The sequence below is a fragment of the Nipponia nippon genome, unplaced genomic scaffold (assembly GCF_047370975.1).
Source record: "Nipponia nippon isolate SJK-2023a ecotype South Korea unplaced genomic scaffold, ASM4737097v1 scaffold_56, whole genome shotgun sequence".
NCBI lineage: Eukaryota > Metazoa > Chordata > Aves > Pelecaniformes > Threskiornithidae > Nipponia > Nipponia nippon.
In genome coordinates, this window is record NW_028262376.1 from 392,697 (window position 1) to 408,952 (window position 16,256).

General features: G+C 51.0%; 1 protein-coding gene across 1 annotated transcript; it reads left to right on the forward strand.

Moving 5' to 3' along the window:
• Nucleotides 1–10,446: 10,446 nt before the first annotated feature.
• Nucleotides 10,447–11,448, forward strand: LOC148051723 (olfactory receptor 14A16-like). Its single transcript, XM_087735399.1, has one exon. The coding sequence runs from the start codon at nt 10,519–10,521 to the stop codon at nt 11,446–11,448; it is 930 nt and encodes a 309-aa protein (XP_087591525.1). The 5' UTR covers nt 10,447–10,518.
• The last annotated feature ends 4,808 nt before the right edge of the window (nt 11,449–16,256 follow it).

The window sequence follows — 16,256 nt, forward strand, 5'->3', positions numbered from 1 at the left end:
AAATGGTAAGAAAGGGTTAGCAAGGAGAGGAAAAGCACAGTTCTAAAAACTTCATGCCAAAATCTAAATACTCTTATGTTACAACTGTCTTGTCAATTAAGAAGGAATGAGAGGAATAAATTTAAAGAAATTAAATATATAATCAAGAAGAAGAAGAAATTTTAGAGCAAGGTACTGTTACTGCTTTTAATTTAAAGAGAAATAAGTCCATAACATGGCTGCTAAGACCCCACCCAGGCGCTCGCTCACTCTCCTCTCCTGAGGGGTGGGGAGAGAATCAGAATGGCAAAGTGAGGAACTCATGGGTCAAGAAGAGGACACCTGAATAGGTAAAACCAAAGCAAAATCAGGAATACGTTCGCTGCTTCCCATTGGCAGGCAGGTGTTTAGTCCTTTCCAGCCAAGCAGGGCTCCATCATGAGTAAGGATTACTTGGGAAGAGGAATGCCATAGTCCCAAATGTCTTCCTCCTTCCTCCCCCAGCTTTTATTGCTGAGCATGATGTTGTATGAGATATCCCTTTGGTCAGTTGGGGTCAGCTGTCCCGGCTGATTCCCCTCCCAGCTTCTTGCCCACACTCAGCCTGCTCGTTGGTTGGGCAGCAGGAGAAACAGCAAAAGCCTTTGCACTGTGCAGCTGCTGTTCAGTAACAGCTAAAACATCAGTGTTTTATCAACACTGGTTTGGTCACAACCCCAAAACATAGCACCGTAGGGGCTGCTATGGAGAAAATTAACTAAAATTAATTAACTAAAATTAATTAATGGAGAAAGTTAACTCCACTCCAGCCCCACCCAGGACACCAAGTGTCCCCTCCCACGGCAGTCCTGACACCAGTTCTGTTCCATTCCTGGTCCGTTGCAGACCAGCCATCTGCAATGCAAATGTGGGCACCAGATACACTCCTCCCGAGGCCTTGCACAAGCATTTAGACCTCAGAGAGTACAGGGAGGCCTCAGGGAGGCCCTCCTCTCACACATCTTGGTGTGCTTCCTCAACGGATGTCTGAAGGATCCATGAATGGTGACTGGAGAAACATGGCCATCCCCAGAGAACGAGATGGAAAGCCTTGAGAGCTTCTTAACTTTCCAGTTGGCAATTAGGCAGTGACTGGCAGTGTGTAGGGATGGGAGGGAGGGTGGAGGGATGTCAGTGAGAAGCAAGGTGATGGTTCAGGGCTTTAGCAAAACCTTCCAACCATGTCTGAGCCCAGAAATGGAAAGCCATTGATGTCTGTGGGTGGAAGAGGAGTGGATGTGCCCCGGAAGTGTGACTGAAGGTCCCTGCACAAAGCAGGGCTTATATGAGGACTTTCCATCATGGGAGCATGCCTCAACCTGGCAGATGGGGAGTGCTCGTTGCTGGGGGTGGATGAACACTGTTCATCATGCCCCAAGAGCCGACTTTTCTGTCTTCCTCTCCTTCACTACCCAAACTTGCCTGGAATTCAGGAAACATCCATGAGCCTGGAGAATGCATGAAGCTCCTGGAGTGAGGTCCCATTACTGCAGGGGAGGTGGGAAACCTTTGTGAGAGAAATGGGACTGGAGGGAGAGAGTGGTGTGTGCGTTATAGAAAGTGTGTTATGGGCCAGAAGAAGAGCTGAAAGAGCAAGGGGAAGTCATGCTAAAGTGGAATCATTCAGTGTTTGATTTGAGGCTAGGAGAATAAGGAGGTTGTGCAGTACAGTGCTGGGATTGAGGAGGCAAGCAAGTCTGGGACAGGGACAGCTTAGGTGATTGAGGGCCATTAGCAGGCCTATGAAGCCAGATGGTTTTTGTGGAATTCACATGCGTTGGCACATCCCCAGAAAACCACACCTTTGTCATTAAAGGAACAGAATCTAACACCAATCTAACACCAACCTGCCTCCTGCCTCCTGCCCCGGACACAACCCCCCCGCTCACACTGACCCTAGGCAGAGTCCTGAGCAAGGCATGAAGGACCTCCTTTACCAGGTCCTGGGGGGCAGGGCTTGGCCACTCTGATCATAAACAAACACCAAGGGCTTACATAGCAACAGAGCCACCAGCACACGGCCTTTGCCACCTGCAACCAGTGGCTCCCAGTTTCTGCTTGATGAGCCCCCAGGGACCGACACGCTGACTGCTCATTGCCTTCATGGCCTTGTCAGCACTGGCCCTCAGTGGGGCCCCCAACGCCCTCAGAAACTTGGTGCTTGCTTGTGCCTTGCACTTCTTTAGAGGCTTGTTCATTCTTTCAGTCTTTGCAGTTCAGGAACTTGGCACCAGAGAGCTCATTAACATGCAAAACACCCTAACAAGCCATGTCTCTCTGCATCATTTTCCCGAATTCTTCAAGCCTTCTGTGGCTACTTTGAAAACTTTCAGGAGAGTAGCCAAGGAGAGAAGATTTAAATAAGAAGGCACAATAAATCAGTTTTTCTTCTTTTTTCCAGTTTTCTTTATTTTTCTGTTTACAGAACAAGTGAGACCAGCCTTCTCCAATTCAGATTGACCCAGAGCATCTCCTGATGAAGCCTGCAGATGTAGGAAAGTTAAGATCATTTCTGTCAGACACTGTACAGCCCATCTTTGTCCTGTGTCCCATCGTCATCCTTGGTCCCCCTGCCCCCTCCCCCACCGGTCATTTCTCTCAGTGGCCACCTGGGACTTGCATCAGGGTTTCTCACCTCTAAGCTCTTTCCACTAAAGACTGTAGCTCAATGCTTCAGCTTATTTGCAGATATTCTCACCTGCTTTCTTTGGAGAATCAGCTGTACACAGTCACAGAAGAATGTTTCTTACCTCCCAATTTAAAAAAAAAAAAAAAAAAGAAAAAAGAAAAAAGAAAAAGAAAAGAATAGCTCAGTAAAAAATAATAGATGTAGTCCAAGATTCCTCCACTGAAGTCCACTTCCCACTGTCGGTAACCTTAGCAGAACACTTTCAGTGAGATACATGGGAAAACAGGTAGAAACACAAGTGAGGACATGGCTCAAGGGACCATCAGGCAGCCTGCTGAAAGACAAGGCAAGCTTCAAACTGCCTGAAGCTCAGGGCAGCACCTGGGGAGCTGAGAGGTGTGGGAATGGGTAGAGAGCAATGGGAGGAGGAAAGCTGGATGGACACTGGGAAATGCGTACGCCCAGGCAGCCTGCTGAAAAGATGCCTTGAGAAGTGGTCAGTTCAAGCAGGGCGTGTGGAAAGATGTGAAAGAGTGCTGAGAGTCAATACACAGTGCACTGGGCAGAGCGGGGTCAGGGGTGTAACAGGGGAGATGAGTGTTTCTTCTCCCAGGCATAGTTGTGGTTTAACCGCAGCCAGCAACTATGAACCACACAGCCGCTCACTCACTCCCCCCCAGTGGGGTGGGGGAGAGAATTGGAAGGGTGAAAGTCAGACAACTCCTGGTTGAGATAAGAACAGTTTAATAACTGAAGTAAAATAAAATAGAATTATAGTAGTAGTAGTAATAATAATAATAATATAATACAATAATAATGTACAAAGCAAGTGATACACGACACAATTGCTCACCACCCCCTGACTGATGCCCAGCCTGTTCCCGAGCAGCAATCCCTTCCCCCCTGGCCAACTCGCCCCAGTTATATACTGAGCATGACGTCATACGGTGTGGAATAGCCCTGTGGCCAGTCTGGGTCAGCCCCCCTGGCTGTGCCCCCTCCCAGCTTCTTGTGCGCCAGGCAGAGCATGGGAAGCTGAAAAGTCCTTGACTGGTGTAAGCACTACTTAGCAACAACTAAAACATCAGTTTGTTATCAACATTATTCTCATACTAAATGCAAAACACAGCACTATACCAGCTACTAAGAAGAAAATTAACTCTATCCCAGCTGAAACCAGGATAGTGGGCTGGAAACGTCCATGTTGGCATCACGGGAAAGCATTGTCTATGGATGAAAACTGTTCAGTGCATTTCCGCTGTTGGAAAATGTGCTCATAGTTTCTTCAAATGTTGATGATCATTCCTCATCTGTCTAGGCAGTGGTGCTCAGAGGGTGCTCTGCAATACAAATATTGGCACCAAAGGAGCTCCACCTTGAGCCTTGCACAAGCCTATGGACCTCAAGGACAGATGTGCCTCAGGGAGGTCTTCCTCTCAACAAAATGCGCTTTCCCAACTGGTAGGTAGGGGTCCATGAATGTTGGAGGGACATGGTCATTTATGGAAAGGGAAATGGAAAGCCCTGCTGAGAAACCTGGCTGCTGTGTGGTGCAGGTCCAGAGAATGAGCTGCCAGGGAAGATGTCCGAACCGCGTACCTTACCCCCAGAGCATGGGGTAGCTGTCACCCAGACCCAGCCTTCCTTTTGGCTCTTTCCAGCAAGCTCTTGATTCAAAACTTTGGCTTTCCTCATTGCTCTCCAGTACTGTTTAATTTTCTTCATTGACAGCACCAGCCAGCCCTCCAGCTGCTTCATTTAGGTGGCCTTACTCATCCTGTGTCGTGTGGATCTATGACATCCATAGCAGCATGCAGGTGCCTCAGTCTCCTTATGTTGATTTGAGGGTTTGCACTCCTTAGTTAATAATCTTCATAAGTAAAATTCAGCTCTGCTCCACAGATGTCTGTAGGACAGCTGTTTATGTTGGATGATGCCTTTCTAGACTCTCTGTCCCTTAAGAGAAGCACACGGTATCTGAACACTTTCAAAAAATCCTGCTTGGTAGCAACATTAACCTGAACTAAACCTTTGATAGTAGGACAAAATTCAGCTCTGTGTGTGGACTGCAAAGGCAGTGATGAACCCTCTCCTTTCTTCCTTTCTCCCCATCACTTGCTCAGGACTTGGGAGGAGAAGAAATGAATAAAGACTTTCCTGGCTGTCAATGATTGAATTCTGCTCCCATGAGTGCCTGACGTCGAGACCCTCAGCTTCAGCTGAATCTCTTCTCTTTGGGAACACTGCAAGGCAGTGGCTCCGATGTCATGGTATGTCTGCAGATGCCCGACACTCTGACAAGATAACACCGTGAGCAATTGCAGGACACTACAGGTAATATGTAAGGGGTGACCTGTTTCATGGATTTGCTGCCCAAGGTAGAAAGTGGCACAGCAACCATCTCAGAAACACCACAGGAGGATGTAAAAGAAGACAAGCATGGCCAATGTGGAAAGGATTAACAAGTGTGGTGGGTTGACCCCAGCCAGTAACTAATGAGCCACCCAGTCACATGCTCACTCCCCCAACAGCAGCTTGGGGAAGAGAATTGGAAAGGTAAAAGTGAGAAAAGCTCTTGGGTTGGAATTAAGAATGATTCATAAGTGAAGCAAAGCTGCATTCACAAGCAAAGTGAAAATGAATTCTTTCCCTCCATGCCATTGGCAGGGAAATGTTCATCCATTTCCAGGCAAGCTTCCAGGCCTTCATCACGACTAACAGTGACTTGGGAAGGCAATAGTCATAACCACAAATGTCCCCCCTTCCTGTTCCTTTTCCTGGGCATTTATTCCTGAGCGTGATACCCTCTGGAATGGAATAGCCCTTTGGTCATTTGGGGTCAGCTGTCCTGGCTGCATCCCCTCCCAACTTCTTGCCCAACACCAGGCCACTCATTGGAAGGGCAGTGTGAGAGACAGAGAAGGCTTTCCTGTTGTTTAAGCACTGTTCAGCAATAGCTAAAAGAGTTTTGTTCACAAATCCGAAACATGGAACCCTACGGGCTGCTCTGAAGACAATGCACTCCACCCCAGCCAGCCAGGGCAGGCTGGCCTTTTTGGAAGGTGTGAGAATGAGAACAGTGAAGAATTTGAGAGGGGGAAAAGGGAAGCAGTAACTTAAAGATGAGGCCAGGGATGGCATCGGGACTGTTTGGCGTGCCTGTGCTGCTGCCTTGTACCTGATGTGAATTATTTCCACAGTCAGAGGGAACGTGAGGGCTTTCCCTCATGTTGAGGACATGGAGAGGTGAGGAATGAGAGTGTCATTCAGGCTGGAAGGGACCTGGCTAGATATCTGTAGAAAACATCCTGCTCAAAGCAGGATCACACAAGGTTGCTCATGGTTTTATCCAGATGAGTGTGAGAAACTTCCAGGGATGGAGGCAGCGCACACGCTCTGGTAAATGGCTTCCCATGTCTGGCTGTCCTCACCTTGCAAAAGTTTCTCCCTATCTTGAGCCTGACCCCCTCGTGTTCCAGCTCATTGCCTCCTGTGCTCCTGCCTTGCACCACAGTGTCTTCTTGGGAACCTCACCGTAGGCAATGCAAGTCTCTTCCATCCTCCCCGCAAAGCCCTCCCTTCTCCAGGGTGAACAAGCCCAGCTCCCTCAGCCTCTCCTAACAGGACCAGTGCTCCAACCTTGACCATCTCTGTGGCCCTCCACTGAAATTTGCGGATCCTCCAGCTTGCCAATATCTCTCTGGCATTGCGGGGAACCAAAACCTGGGCAAGTATTCTGGATGTGGTGTCACAAGTGCTGAGCAGAGGGAGAGAATCACTTGCGCTGGCTGTGCTCCTGCTCACACAGCCCAGGCTGTTGTTGGCCATCTTTGCTGGTGGCTCCTCTTTTGCCTAATGGAACCCAAAGACCAGCAGACCCTTTCCTGTGGAGCTGCTACCCGCCTAGGCAGTCCCTGTCCTAGGACATTTCAGAGCCATCATCCACTTTAAGAGCAGGACTTTGGTGGAATCTTTACTGGATATCATGAGGTTTCTATGTCCTTTGGGATGGCAGCCCTGCCCTCCAGCCCTGCCCTGCTCTCCCCAATGGGATATCTTCTACAAATGTATATGAAAAAGTACTGTCTCCTATCCTCCAGGTCATTGAAAAGATGTGAAACAGGGCAGGTTGCAACCTAGACCCCTGCAGGACCCTACTAGCTAGATGCCTCCAGACAGAGCACCATGCATGTACCACACTCCTCCAAGCCCAACTGCTCTCCAGCTGGTTTTTTACTCAACGACTTATCCACCCGTGCAGCCCATACTGTCCTAATATGGACACAAGAAATTTCTGGAGGGATGATGCTGAAAGCCTTGATGACTTGCAGGTAAAAGACCATCTCTGCTCTCCCTGCATCCAGCAATCCTGTCCTTTCATCACAGAAAGCAAAGAGGATGGTGAGAGACAAGCTCCCCTGGGTAAACCTAGTTGCCTTCTCTTTCAGACACCCAGAAATGGGATTCAAGTGGACACGCTCTGGGGCACAGCCTTTCATTCCCCTGCTCATCATTGGGGCATTCTGGAAAGGTGTATGCATTGTAGAGGTGCTGCCAGTGATCAGCTAGTCCCCAGAGTCTCCGTGACGTTTGAAAGATGATGGAGAGTGGCCTTGCTGTGCCATTGGCCTGCTCACTCAGCTCCCTGGGATGCTGCCCCTCCTGTCCCAGAGACTGGTAAAAGATGGTTTGCTCAAGTGATCCCTGACTTGGTCCCCATCCACCGCTGGCTTTTTACCTCCAGAGTCCTACCTTGAGGCACAAAGGCCTGGGAGACCTTGCTGGGGAAGACTGAGGCAAAGAGGACACACACAATCTCTCATCTATCTACACCTGCTCTTACTTCAGCAGTGGCCACACAGGATCTTTGTTTCTTCTTTAACTGTTCCTGAAGCAGTAAACCCTCCTTATGGTGCCCTTCAACTGCCTTTCAAGTTTAGACTGAGTTTCAGTCAAGTTTCCCCCTTGCGGAGCTTGGAGGATGCTGTCCTTGAAGAGCAGCTGTCCTGAGCTCTGCCACCATGTCACAGCTCTGTCTGCTCAGGAACAGCTCCAGCTCCTCCTGCCTGTGCCCCTGGCTGAGGGCACTGCTGCACATTTGGGCTGAAGCACTGGAGCTGTGCAACCAAGCAAGCTCTGACTTGCTGTAAGGTACCCTGGTACCAAGTGTCCAAGACCCCGTGGGTGCAAAAGCAGAGACATAGTATGGGCAAAAGGGAGCTACATGTCTTCCTAGGCCCAGGTCTAAAGACCCAGCATGAAATGCCTATTTCATTGAACTGAGGATAAGTCCCCATCTTGAAGAAATTAGATCTTTCTTTGTCACCTTCCTGGGTGTCCTGCCTAATGATGGGACCAAAAAAGGGGATTCTCATGCCCAAGTCCTTTCCTGATAGGAGAAATGACATTGCTGGAAGTTAAGTGTCTCTCTCCCCAGGTGAGGGAGGGAACATCAGTGATGCCTTCAGCCTGTTTCCCAGCAGGTTCCCCTGGAGCCCCAGGGACACCTGGAGGGAGCCCAGAGGGGCAGAGAAAGTGCTGCCTTGGGCTGGGCCTCTGCTGCTGAGCTGGGCTGGGCTCCTGGCATGGAGGGAGCTGCTGGCAAGTGGGCAGCACTGCAGAGAGACAGCTCTGCCCAGGAGCAGCTCCTCTGCAAAACGCAGCAGGGCCGAGGGCACTGCCTGCAAGTGCTGAGAGGGGAGGAGTGAGGCAGAGACACTGTAAAGGCAGTGTGGAGTGGGAGGATGCTGAGAGCTCACTGCATGGGACAGATCTTCACAGCCCTCCACATAGTAAGTCCCTGATTGCAGGACAATGTAACTGCTGTTCCTGGAGGGATATCCAAAAGCTGCTACATCCCACAGTCTATGGGATTTTCGGGAGGACTTTCACAGTTTCTGTAATGTAGAGTAGGAGGATGTGCTGCAGAGGAGGACTTCCCTGCTGCACGTTCAGAAGGAAAAGGCAATACAGCTGCCACCTTCTGGGGTTTTGAAGATCGGTGTGCACCTGTGGGTGCCCAGGGCTGTCCTTCAGAGCTGGGTCACTGCACCTCAGTGGGCTGTGCACCAGGGCATGGAGTTTGCCGTCTGCCCGGGTCAGCACTCAGCCTGCCTAGGGAGCACCCTTCAAAGCTGTGGGGAGAACCTGTGGGTGGACGCAGGGCAGGATCCCTCTGCTGTCCAGAGGGTGCAGCAAGGGTCAGGGCTGCTCAGACTTCTACATCACTCAGAGGACATTTGCAGAGGGTCGTTTTAAAGATAGATGTCAAGGTAGGGGATTACCTGAAAACACAGAGATCTGTGCTTTGAGTTTTTCCACTCTTGGTTGGCTGAGTGGGCAGTGGGAGATGGGAATTTATTTCTCTGCTCTGGAGTAGGCAATGAGACCCCAGTTCTCATCAGGACTTGCCTGAGCTGCTCCTTAGCCCCTGCACACCCAGAGATGTCCCTGGGCAGTGCCCTGCTGCCAGGAGGTGCCTGCAGGGCAGAGCTGAGCACGCAGCAGGTGGGATGGGCTCTGTGAGCATGGAGAGGGCAGAGATGTGGGGATCAGGCATCTTCCTGCCATCCCCTGCAGGGCAGATACTTTCCCTGGAGCAACCCCTGGTCTCCTCACTCACACAGCAGAGTCTCAGCCCTTAATGGCATGGAGACTTGGCCATGAGTTGCCTTCCCAAGCACCCTGACCACCAAAGAGAGTTAAAACTCAAGGGTCTCTCACTGTCTCCCTCTCCTGCCTCCCTTGGCAGGGCTCCTTTGGCGTGTTCTCCTCTTCTCCCTACTGCCCTTCTTCTCACTGTTACACTCACTGGTATGGGGGGTGAGGATTTAAGTACAGCTCAGACACCAATGCTGCGTGTGCTGTCATGCACATATGGCCATGGAGGAAAAGCATCCAGCTCGCACCCTGTTCACCTGTGGGGCTCTGGGTACTGCAGTGTGTGCGGCTGGCACTGATCTCACCCTCCCTTCAGGACATAACAAATGCAGGACAGTTGACTCTGTCCTTGGGAGGTCCTGCTGGGCTGCAGGCTGCCATCCCATAGGGCACAGCTCTCCCAGGGCATCTCTGTGTTTTGCAGGAGCCCCATGGAGAAGACACCTCGGTGCTAACGCCAACGAATTCCTGCTGGATGGCTGCATGTGGGCAGCTGTCATGAGCCCTCTGTGTCCCTGGTTGGGAGGGCAGAGCTGAGACCCTCCTCAGGTACGATGAGATGGGGTGAGGGGTTTGGAGATCTGCACTGGGAAACTGGATTCCTCTGCTCCCAGCACTGGCCTCTTTCTTTTGGGGGGAACACCCGAGTGCGATAGTCCTCCAGCTGGAAGAGCTGCCAGCAGAGGGCAGCTGAGAGCAGGGCTGATGGACAGAGCGGCTGTCCTCACTCTGCACTACGGGACAGTCCCTGTGCCCACTCTCAGCACTCACAAGGTTTCCCTTGCAGTGCAGCAGAAATGCCAGGCATTGCTGCATTCCAACCACTCCTCAGCTGTGCTGGGGCAACTAGAGCAGAAGGCACAACCCAAACTGCCCACAGCTCCGCTCTGCAGTCAGGTGAATTGGGAGTGACAATGCTGAAAAGCTCTTTGATATCAGGACTGGATTTAATCTAAGATCACCCCGAGTTCCTAATTACCTACTGGTGTAGGGCAGGACTGACCCCTGCAGAGCCCCCATCAGAGCCTGCTGCTCCCTGGGGCACCCTCAGCCAGCACCAACCAGAGCTCACCAAAGCTCTTCCCGAAATGTGAAAGGCAGTTTGGAGGGGCTTCATATAAGAATGTGAATAGATTTTTCTCAAAGCAGTCAGCCCTAACTTCTCCCTTCCTTTACCTCCTTGAACAGATCCCTATTCTCAGAGGGACACAATGTCCAACAGCAGCTCCATCACCCACTTCCTCCTCCTGGCCTTTGCAGACACACGGGAGCTGCAGCTCTTGCACTTCTGGCTCTTCCTGGGCATCTACCTGGCTGCCCTCCTGGGCAACGGCCTCATCATTACCGCTGTAGCCTGCGACTACCGCCTCCACACTCCCATGTACTTCTTCCTCCTCAACCTCTCCCTCCTCGACCTGGGATCCGTCTCCACCACTCTCCCCAAATCCATGGACAATTCCCTCCGGGACACCAGGCACATCTCCTACATGGGATGTGCTGTCCAGATCTTTCTGTTTGTCTTTTTCATTTCAGCAGAGTATTTTCTTCTCACCGTCATGGCCTATGACCGCTGCGTTGCCATCTGCAAACCCCTGCACTATGGGACCCTCCTGGGCAGCAGAGCTTGTGTCCACATAGCAGCAGCTGCCTGGGCCACTGGGTTCCTCTATGCTCTCCTGCACACTGCCAATACATTTTCACTCCCCCTCTGCCGAGGCAATGCTGTGGACCAGTTCTTCTGTGAAATCCCCCACATCCTCAAGCTCTCCTGTTCACAGTACTACCTCAGGGAGGTTGGGCTTATTGTGGTTGGTGTCTTTGCGGACTTCGGGTGTTTTGTGTTCATTGTGCTGTCCTATGTGCAGATCTTCAGGGCTGTGCTGAGGATCCCCTCTGAGCAGGGACGCCACAAAGCCTTTTCCACGTGCCTCCCTCACCTGGCCGTGGTTTCCCTTTTTCTCAGCACTGCCATGTTTGCCTACCTAAAGCCCCCCTCCATCTCCTCCCCATCCCTGGACCTGGTGGTGGCAGTGCTGTACTCGGTGGTGCCTCCAGCAGTGAATCCCCTCATCTACAGCATGAGGAACCAGGAAATCAAGGATGCCTTATGGAAACTGATCCAATGGGTGCTGTTTCACTGAGAATAACCCTCCTCCCCTCCTCTGCATGTTTCCCAGAGTTTATCTTATGCCACAATTCTGCTTTTTTCTCTCGTGATAATTCTACTTAGAGATAATTTGCTGGGTTTATATTCCTGCTGTGGGGGTTTGATCCTGTTGTGTCTGCCCCTTGCACAACACTGTGTTACATGTGTCCCATCACATTTTAGCTCTTCAATAAAAGGGGGGCTCCTGGCTTCAGTGCCTGAAGGCAAGGCTCTTCTTCCAAAGTTGCTTCCAAGAAAATGTCCAAGGAACTGGTCTTCTGAAGTTTCCGGTCTCCTTGTGTTCTGAGTGGTTTTGGGGTTAAGCGCATGGTAACCTTGGGTTCCACTGGACCAAGTGTTCTGGTTTTAAAGGCTCTCTTCTTGGTGTCTAATGGCAGTGGAGATGGTCGATCAGCTCCCCATTCTTTCCCCAGGTTGCTTCTTGTATGATAGGATGCATGGCATGTACCAGACTCTCTAGAAAATACTTTGGAGAATTCAGGAGAGCAGAGGATGGGGACTCCCCACGTGCCCTGGGGTTGGAATAAGCGGAGACTCAGAAGCTGAAACATCCTCAAAGATGAAGTACCCCAGAAGTAAAGCACTGAATTGACATATCCACGAAGAACAACTCTGCAGTGCCATGGGAGTCAGTGGGAACTCAGCAGGCACAGGGAAGGGAGAGTGGAGAGCTGCAGGAGCTGCAGAGCTGCCTGAGGACCCCCAGGGCCAGGACTCTGGTGCTGCCCTGGGGAGTGGGGCTGGTGGCAGCAGAGGAGGGGGAAAATTCAGTCAGGGTTGGGGTTCACCTACAAGATGAATTCAGAAGAGCCAGAGAGTGCCTAGCCTCTGTTTCCTCATGGCCTTGTGGCCAGCACCAGCCGTGGGGCTGATGGGGAGCCTGAACCCCGCTGTCGGCCCCCCAGCAGCTGCTGTGGCCTTCAGAGGGGCTGGGGCTGTGGGGTGAGTGCCCGGAGCTCTGTAGCAGCCTGTGCTGGGCAGTGCCATGGAGCCAGCCCAGGCTGCTCTGCTCTGCTGGGCTGGGCTGGGGAGAGGGCAGGGGAGGTGGGGAGAGGTGGGGAGGGTCTGGGCTGGGCTGGAAAGAGCCCGGGAGAGAAAACCACTAGTGCAGAGCTAAGGTGTGTGAGTGTGCAGGGTAGGGGCAGCCAGCACTCCCAGTGCAGAGCCAGGTGTCGTGGTGAAGGAAGCAAGGCATCCAAGGTGCAGAAGAGAGGGGCCTGGTCTGTGCCATGTTTCCAGGACACCCTGGGGAAACTGCCCCAGGAAATATTTCCGAGACCAGTCCCACCCACTGGCCATACACCCCAGGCCTGAGGAGGGACCTTTGCTGCATGGTCACCCCCATCCTCCTCTGGGGCTCAGTCATACTCAACTCCACTGCCATTATTAATAAAAAGGGAACCAGTTTCCTACTGGCAGCCATTACACACCAAATCCCACAGCTCTTGCCACAGCTGGACTCTCAGCCAAGCCTCTTCTCAGACATCTCCAGCTCAGTCAGGTGCTTGTCTCGACAAATTCTGAAAATCTCCATTGACTGAGATCTCCCCAGCTGGCCTGGGTCCTTGCTCTGGTGTTTGGCTCTGAGGGACTTCTTATAAACCCAGCTCTCTCAGCCTCTCCTTGTCCATTATCTGCTCCAGGCCCCAACCATCCTTCTGACCTCTGCAGGACTTGCTTCAGTCTGTCAGGATCTTCCTTGTGCTGCTGAGCCCCAGGCTGGACACAGCAGTCCTGCTGTGGTGGTCCTGTAGTGGGTTCGCCTTGGCCAGCAGCCAGACACCCACCCAGCTGCTCATGTGCACCCCCAGCTCAAAAGGACAAAGGGAGAAAATAAGGTGGGTTAGCTCATGCGTCAAGATAAAGACAGGGAGATCACTTACTCATTACTGTTATGGGCAAAGAAGAGTTGACTTGGGGAAGATCAATTGAATTTACTGCCAGTTAAAAGACATTCATATAAAGCATAGCAAAAATATTCAAGAACATTTCCCACCCCACTCCTTCTTCGAAGGCTCAACATTTCCCACCCCAACCCCAAGAGGAGCTGCGGGGATGGTGAATGGGGCTTATGGTCAGCACAGAACATCTCTGCCACTCCTTCCTCCTCACACTTCTCCCCTGCTCCAGCATGGGCCCTCTCCAGAGGATCCCACTGTGTTTGCCATCAAGGCTGTGTGTTGTTCATTTCTTTCTGTCTTACTTTTCTCCTTCACACTCACAGAATGACAGAGATGTTGAGATTGGAAGGGACCTCTGGAGTTCATCAAGTGCAACTCCCCAGCTGAGACACGGTCAGCTAGAGCAGGTTGCTTGGGACCTTGTCTAGGTGGGTCTGGAATACCTCCATGGATGGAGGCTCCTCAGCCTCTCTGGGCAACCTGTTCCAGTGTTTGACCACCCTGACAGGGAAAAAGTGTTTTCTTGGGTTCAGAGGGAATGTCATGTGTTTTTATCTGTGTCCATCACCCTTTGTCTTGACAGTGGGAACTACTGAGAAGACTTTGTTTCCCTTGTCTTCATTCCTTCCCTTCAGGTATTTATGCACATTCATAATATCCCCCAAGCAATTTTTTCTCCTGGGAAATTAGTGAAAAAAATATAAGTTTTCTAATTTTTCTCTGGAGTGCTCCATACAGGAAGGACATGGACCTGTTGGAGCTGGTCTAGGGTGGGCCACAAAAGTGATCAGAGGGATGGAACCCCTCTGCTGTGAGTAAAGGCTGAGAGATTTGGGGTTGTTCAGCCTGGGCAAGAGAGGCTCTGGGAAGGCCTTCTTGCTGCCTTTCAGTAATTAAAGGGGGCTTAGAAGCAAGATGGGGACAAACTTTTTAGCAGGGCCTGTAGTGATAGGACAAGGTAATGGTTTCAAACTAAAGGAGGGGAGATTGAGACTAGATATAAGGAAGAACTTTTTTACGATGAGGGCAGTGAAACACCGGCATAGGTTGCCCAGAGAGGTGGAGGATGCCCCATCCCTGGAACCATTCACGGTCAGGTTGGATGGGGCTCTGAGCAACCTGATCTAGTTGAAGATGGCCCTGCTCACTGCAGGGGGGTTGGACTAGATGACCTTTAACGGTCCCTTCCAACCCAAACCATTCTATGCTTCTATGATTCTTTCTATGATTCTATGATAAGTAAGAACAGTGCTGGGATATCTTAGGTGACTGAGAAGCATTAGCTTTGAAAGCAGCTGGATGTGTTGCTTGGGGATTCACAGCTTTGGCAAATCCCCAGAAAACCACAGCTTTGTGTTAGAAGCAAAAGGCAGGGAGGACAAAAAGACATTTGTAAAGCCTAGGTATACAGTGAGGTGGGGAATCTGGGGGGTGGCCAAAGTCTGCAGGAGACCTGCTGCAGGCATGGGACAGCATGGGAGAGCCCGTGGTGGAGATGACTGAGGGCCTTGGTGGGGCTGGGACTTCCCAAACACAACCAAGATCTCTCTCCTCTCAGCTATCAATATTGTCACTGCCACCAAGAGCCACACGGGGACACCATTTCCTTACAGCCCCATGGCCTTCCTCCGTCCTCATCCCCCCACAGAGTCCAGGCGTTCCTAGGGTTGTCCTGCACTCGTCATCGCACACCCCCATGTCACACTGCTCCATCAAGAGCCCTGAGCAATGCATGAGGAAAAGGATCTCCCTTCCCAGGTGCCAGGGATCAGAGCTTGCCCATCCTTCTGAATGAAACCCATCAAGGGCTGACGTGGCAGCAGAGCCACCTGCCCATTGCCTTTGTCACCTGGAACCAGTGCTGACCTCTTGCCAGTTTAAGGCAGCCCCCGGGGAGGGGTACCTCCACCCCTGCTTCCCTTCATGGCTTCATCTGTGATGGCCCTCAGGGGGCCCACTGACACCCTCAGAGTCCTGGAGATTTTAATCACATTTTAAAGGCTTCTTCAGCAGCTTGTTCAATCTCCTTTCGGTAGCTGCAGTTCAGGAACTTGGCAGCAGAGGGCTCATGGAAATGCAGATACCCTAACATGCCATGGCGCTCTGCAGCTTTCTTTAATGCCTCCCTTCTTGTGTGGTTCATTAGGGAGAGTTCAGGAGTAGAGTCTAAATGAGAAGATGTCAAAAAGAAATAACATTTTAAAAAGATTTGTGCATTTTCATTATTTTTCTGCTTACAGAATAAACAATATAGACAATCTCCAAGTCTTAACTGATCTAAAGGGTCTCATGATAAAGTATAAACATGTGGAAAAAGCCAGACCCTTTCTGTCAGACACTCTAGAGACACTCTTCATCCCACCCACCCCACCCCAACCTGCCATTTCTCTCACCGGTCACCTAAAACTCACATCACTCATGTTAAAATTGAAGATTTCCCACTCAAGCTGGAGCTGAATGTCTCAGCCTCCATTTCCTTCTGCTTTCCTTGGAGAAGTGGCTGCACAGAGACACAGCATTTCTCTTAGTTAACAAGAACAAAAACAAAAGAAGGAAGAGTGGTTCAGTGAAGAATAAAAACCATTCATCAGGTGTCCATGAAGTCCAAGTTGCCTCCACTAAATCCCACTTGTCCTTTGGAGGGGAAAATGTGCAGTGAGATTAGTAGGAAAGGACAGAGAGAAAGGCAATGAAGGAGCTGGCTACAGAGACAGTCAGGAGACAGGAGCAGCAAGCTTTCAACTGCCTGAAGCTCCAAGCAGCACCTGGGTACTTGGGAGGGGTCTGAGGGAATGGAGAGTAATGGGAGGAGGAAAACCAGATGGACACTCAAAAAGGCATCTGTGCAGACAGTCTGCTGGAGAAGATGACTTGAGAAAGG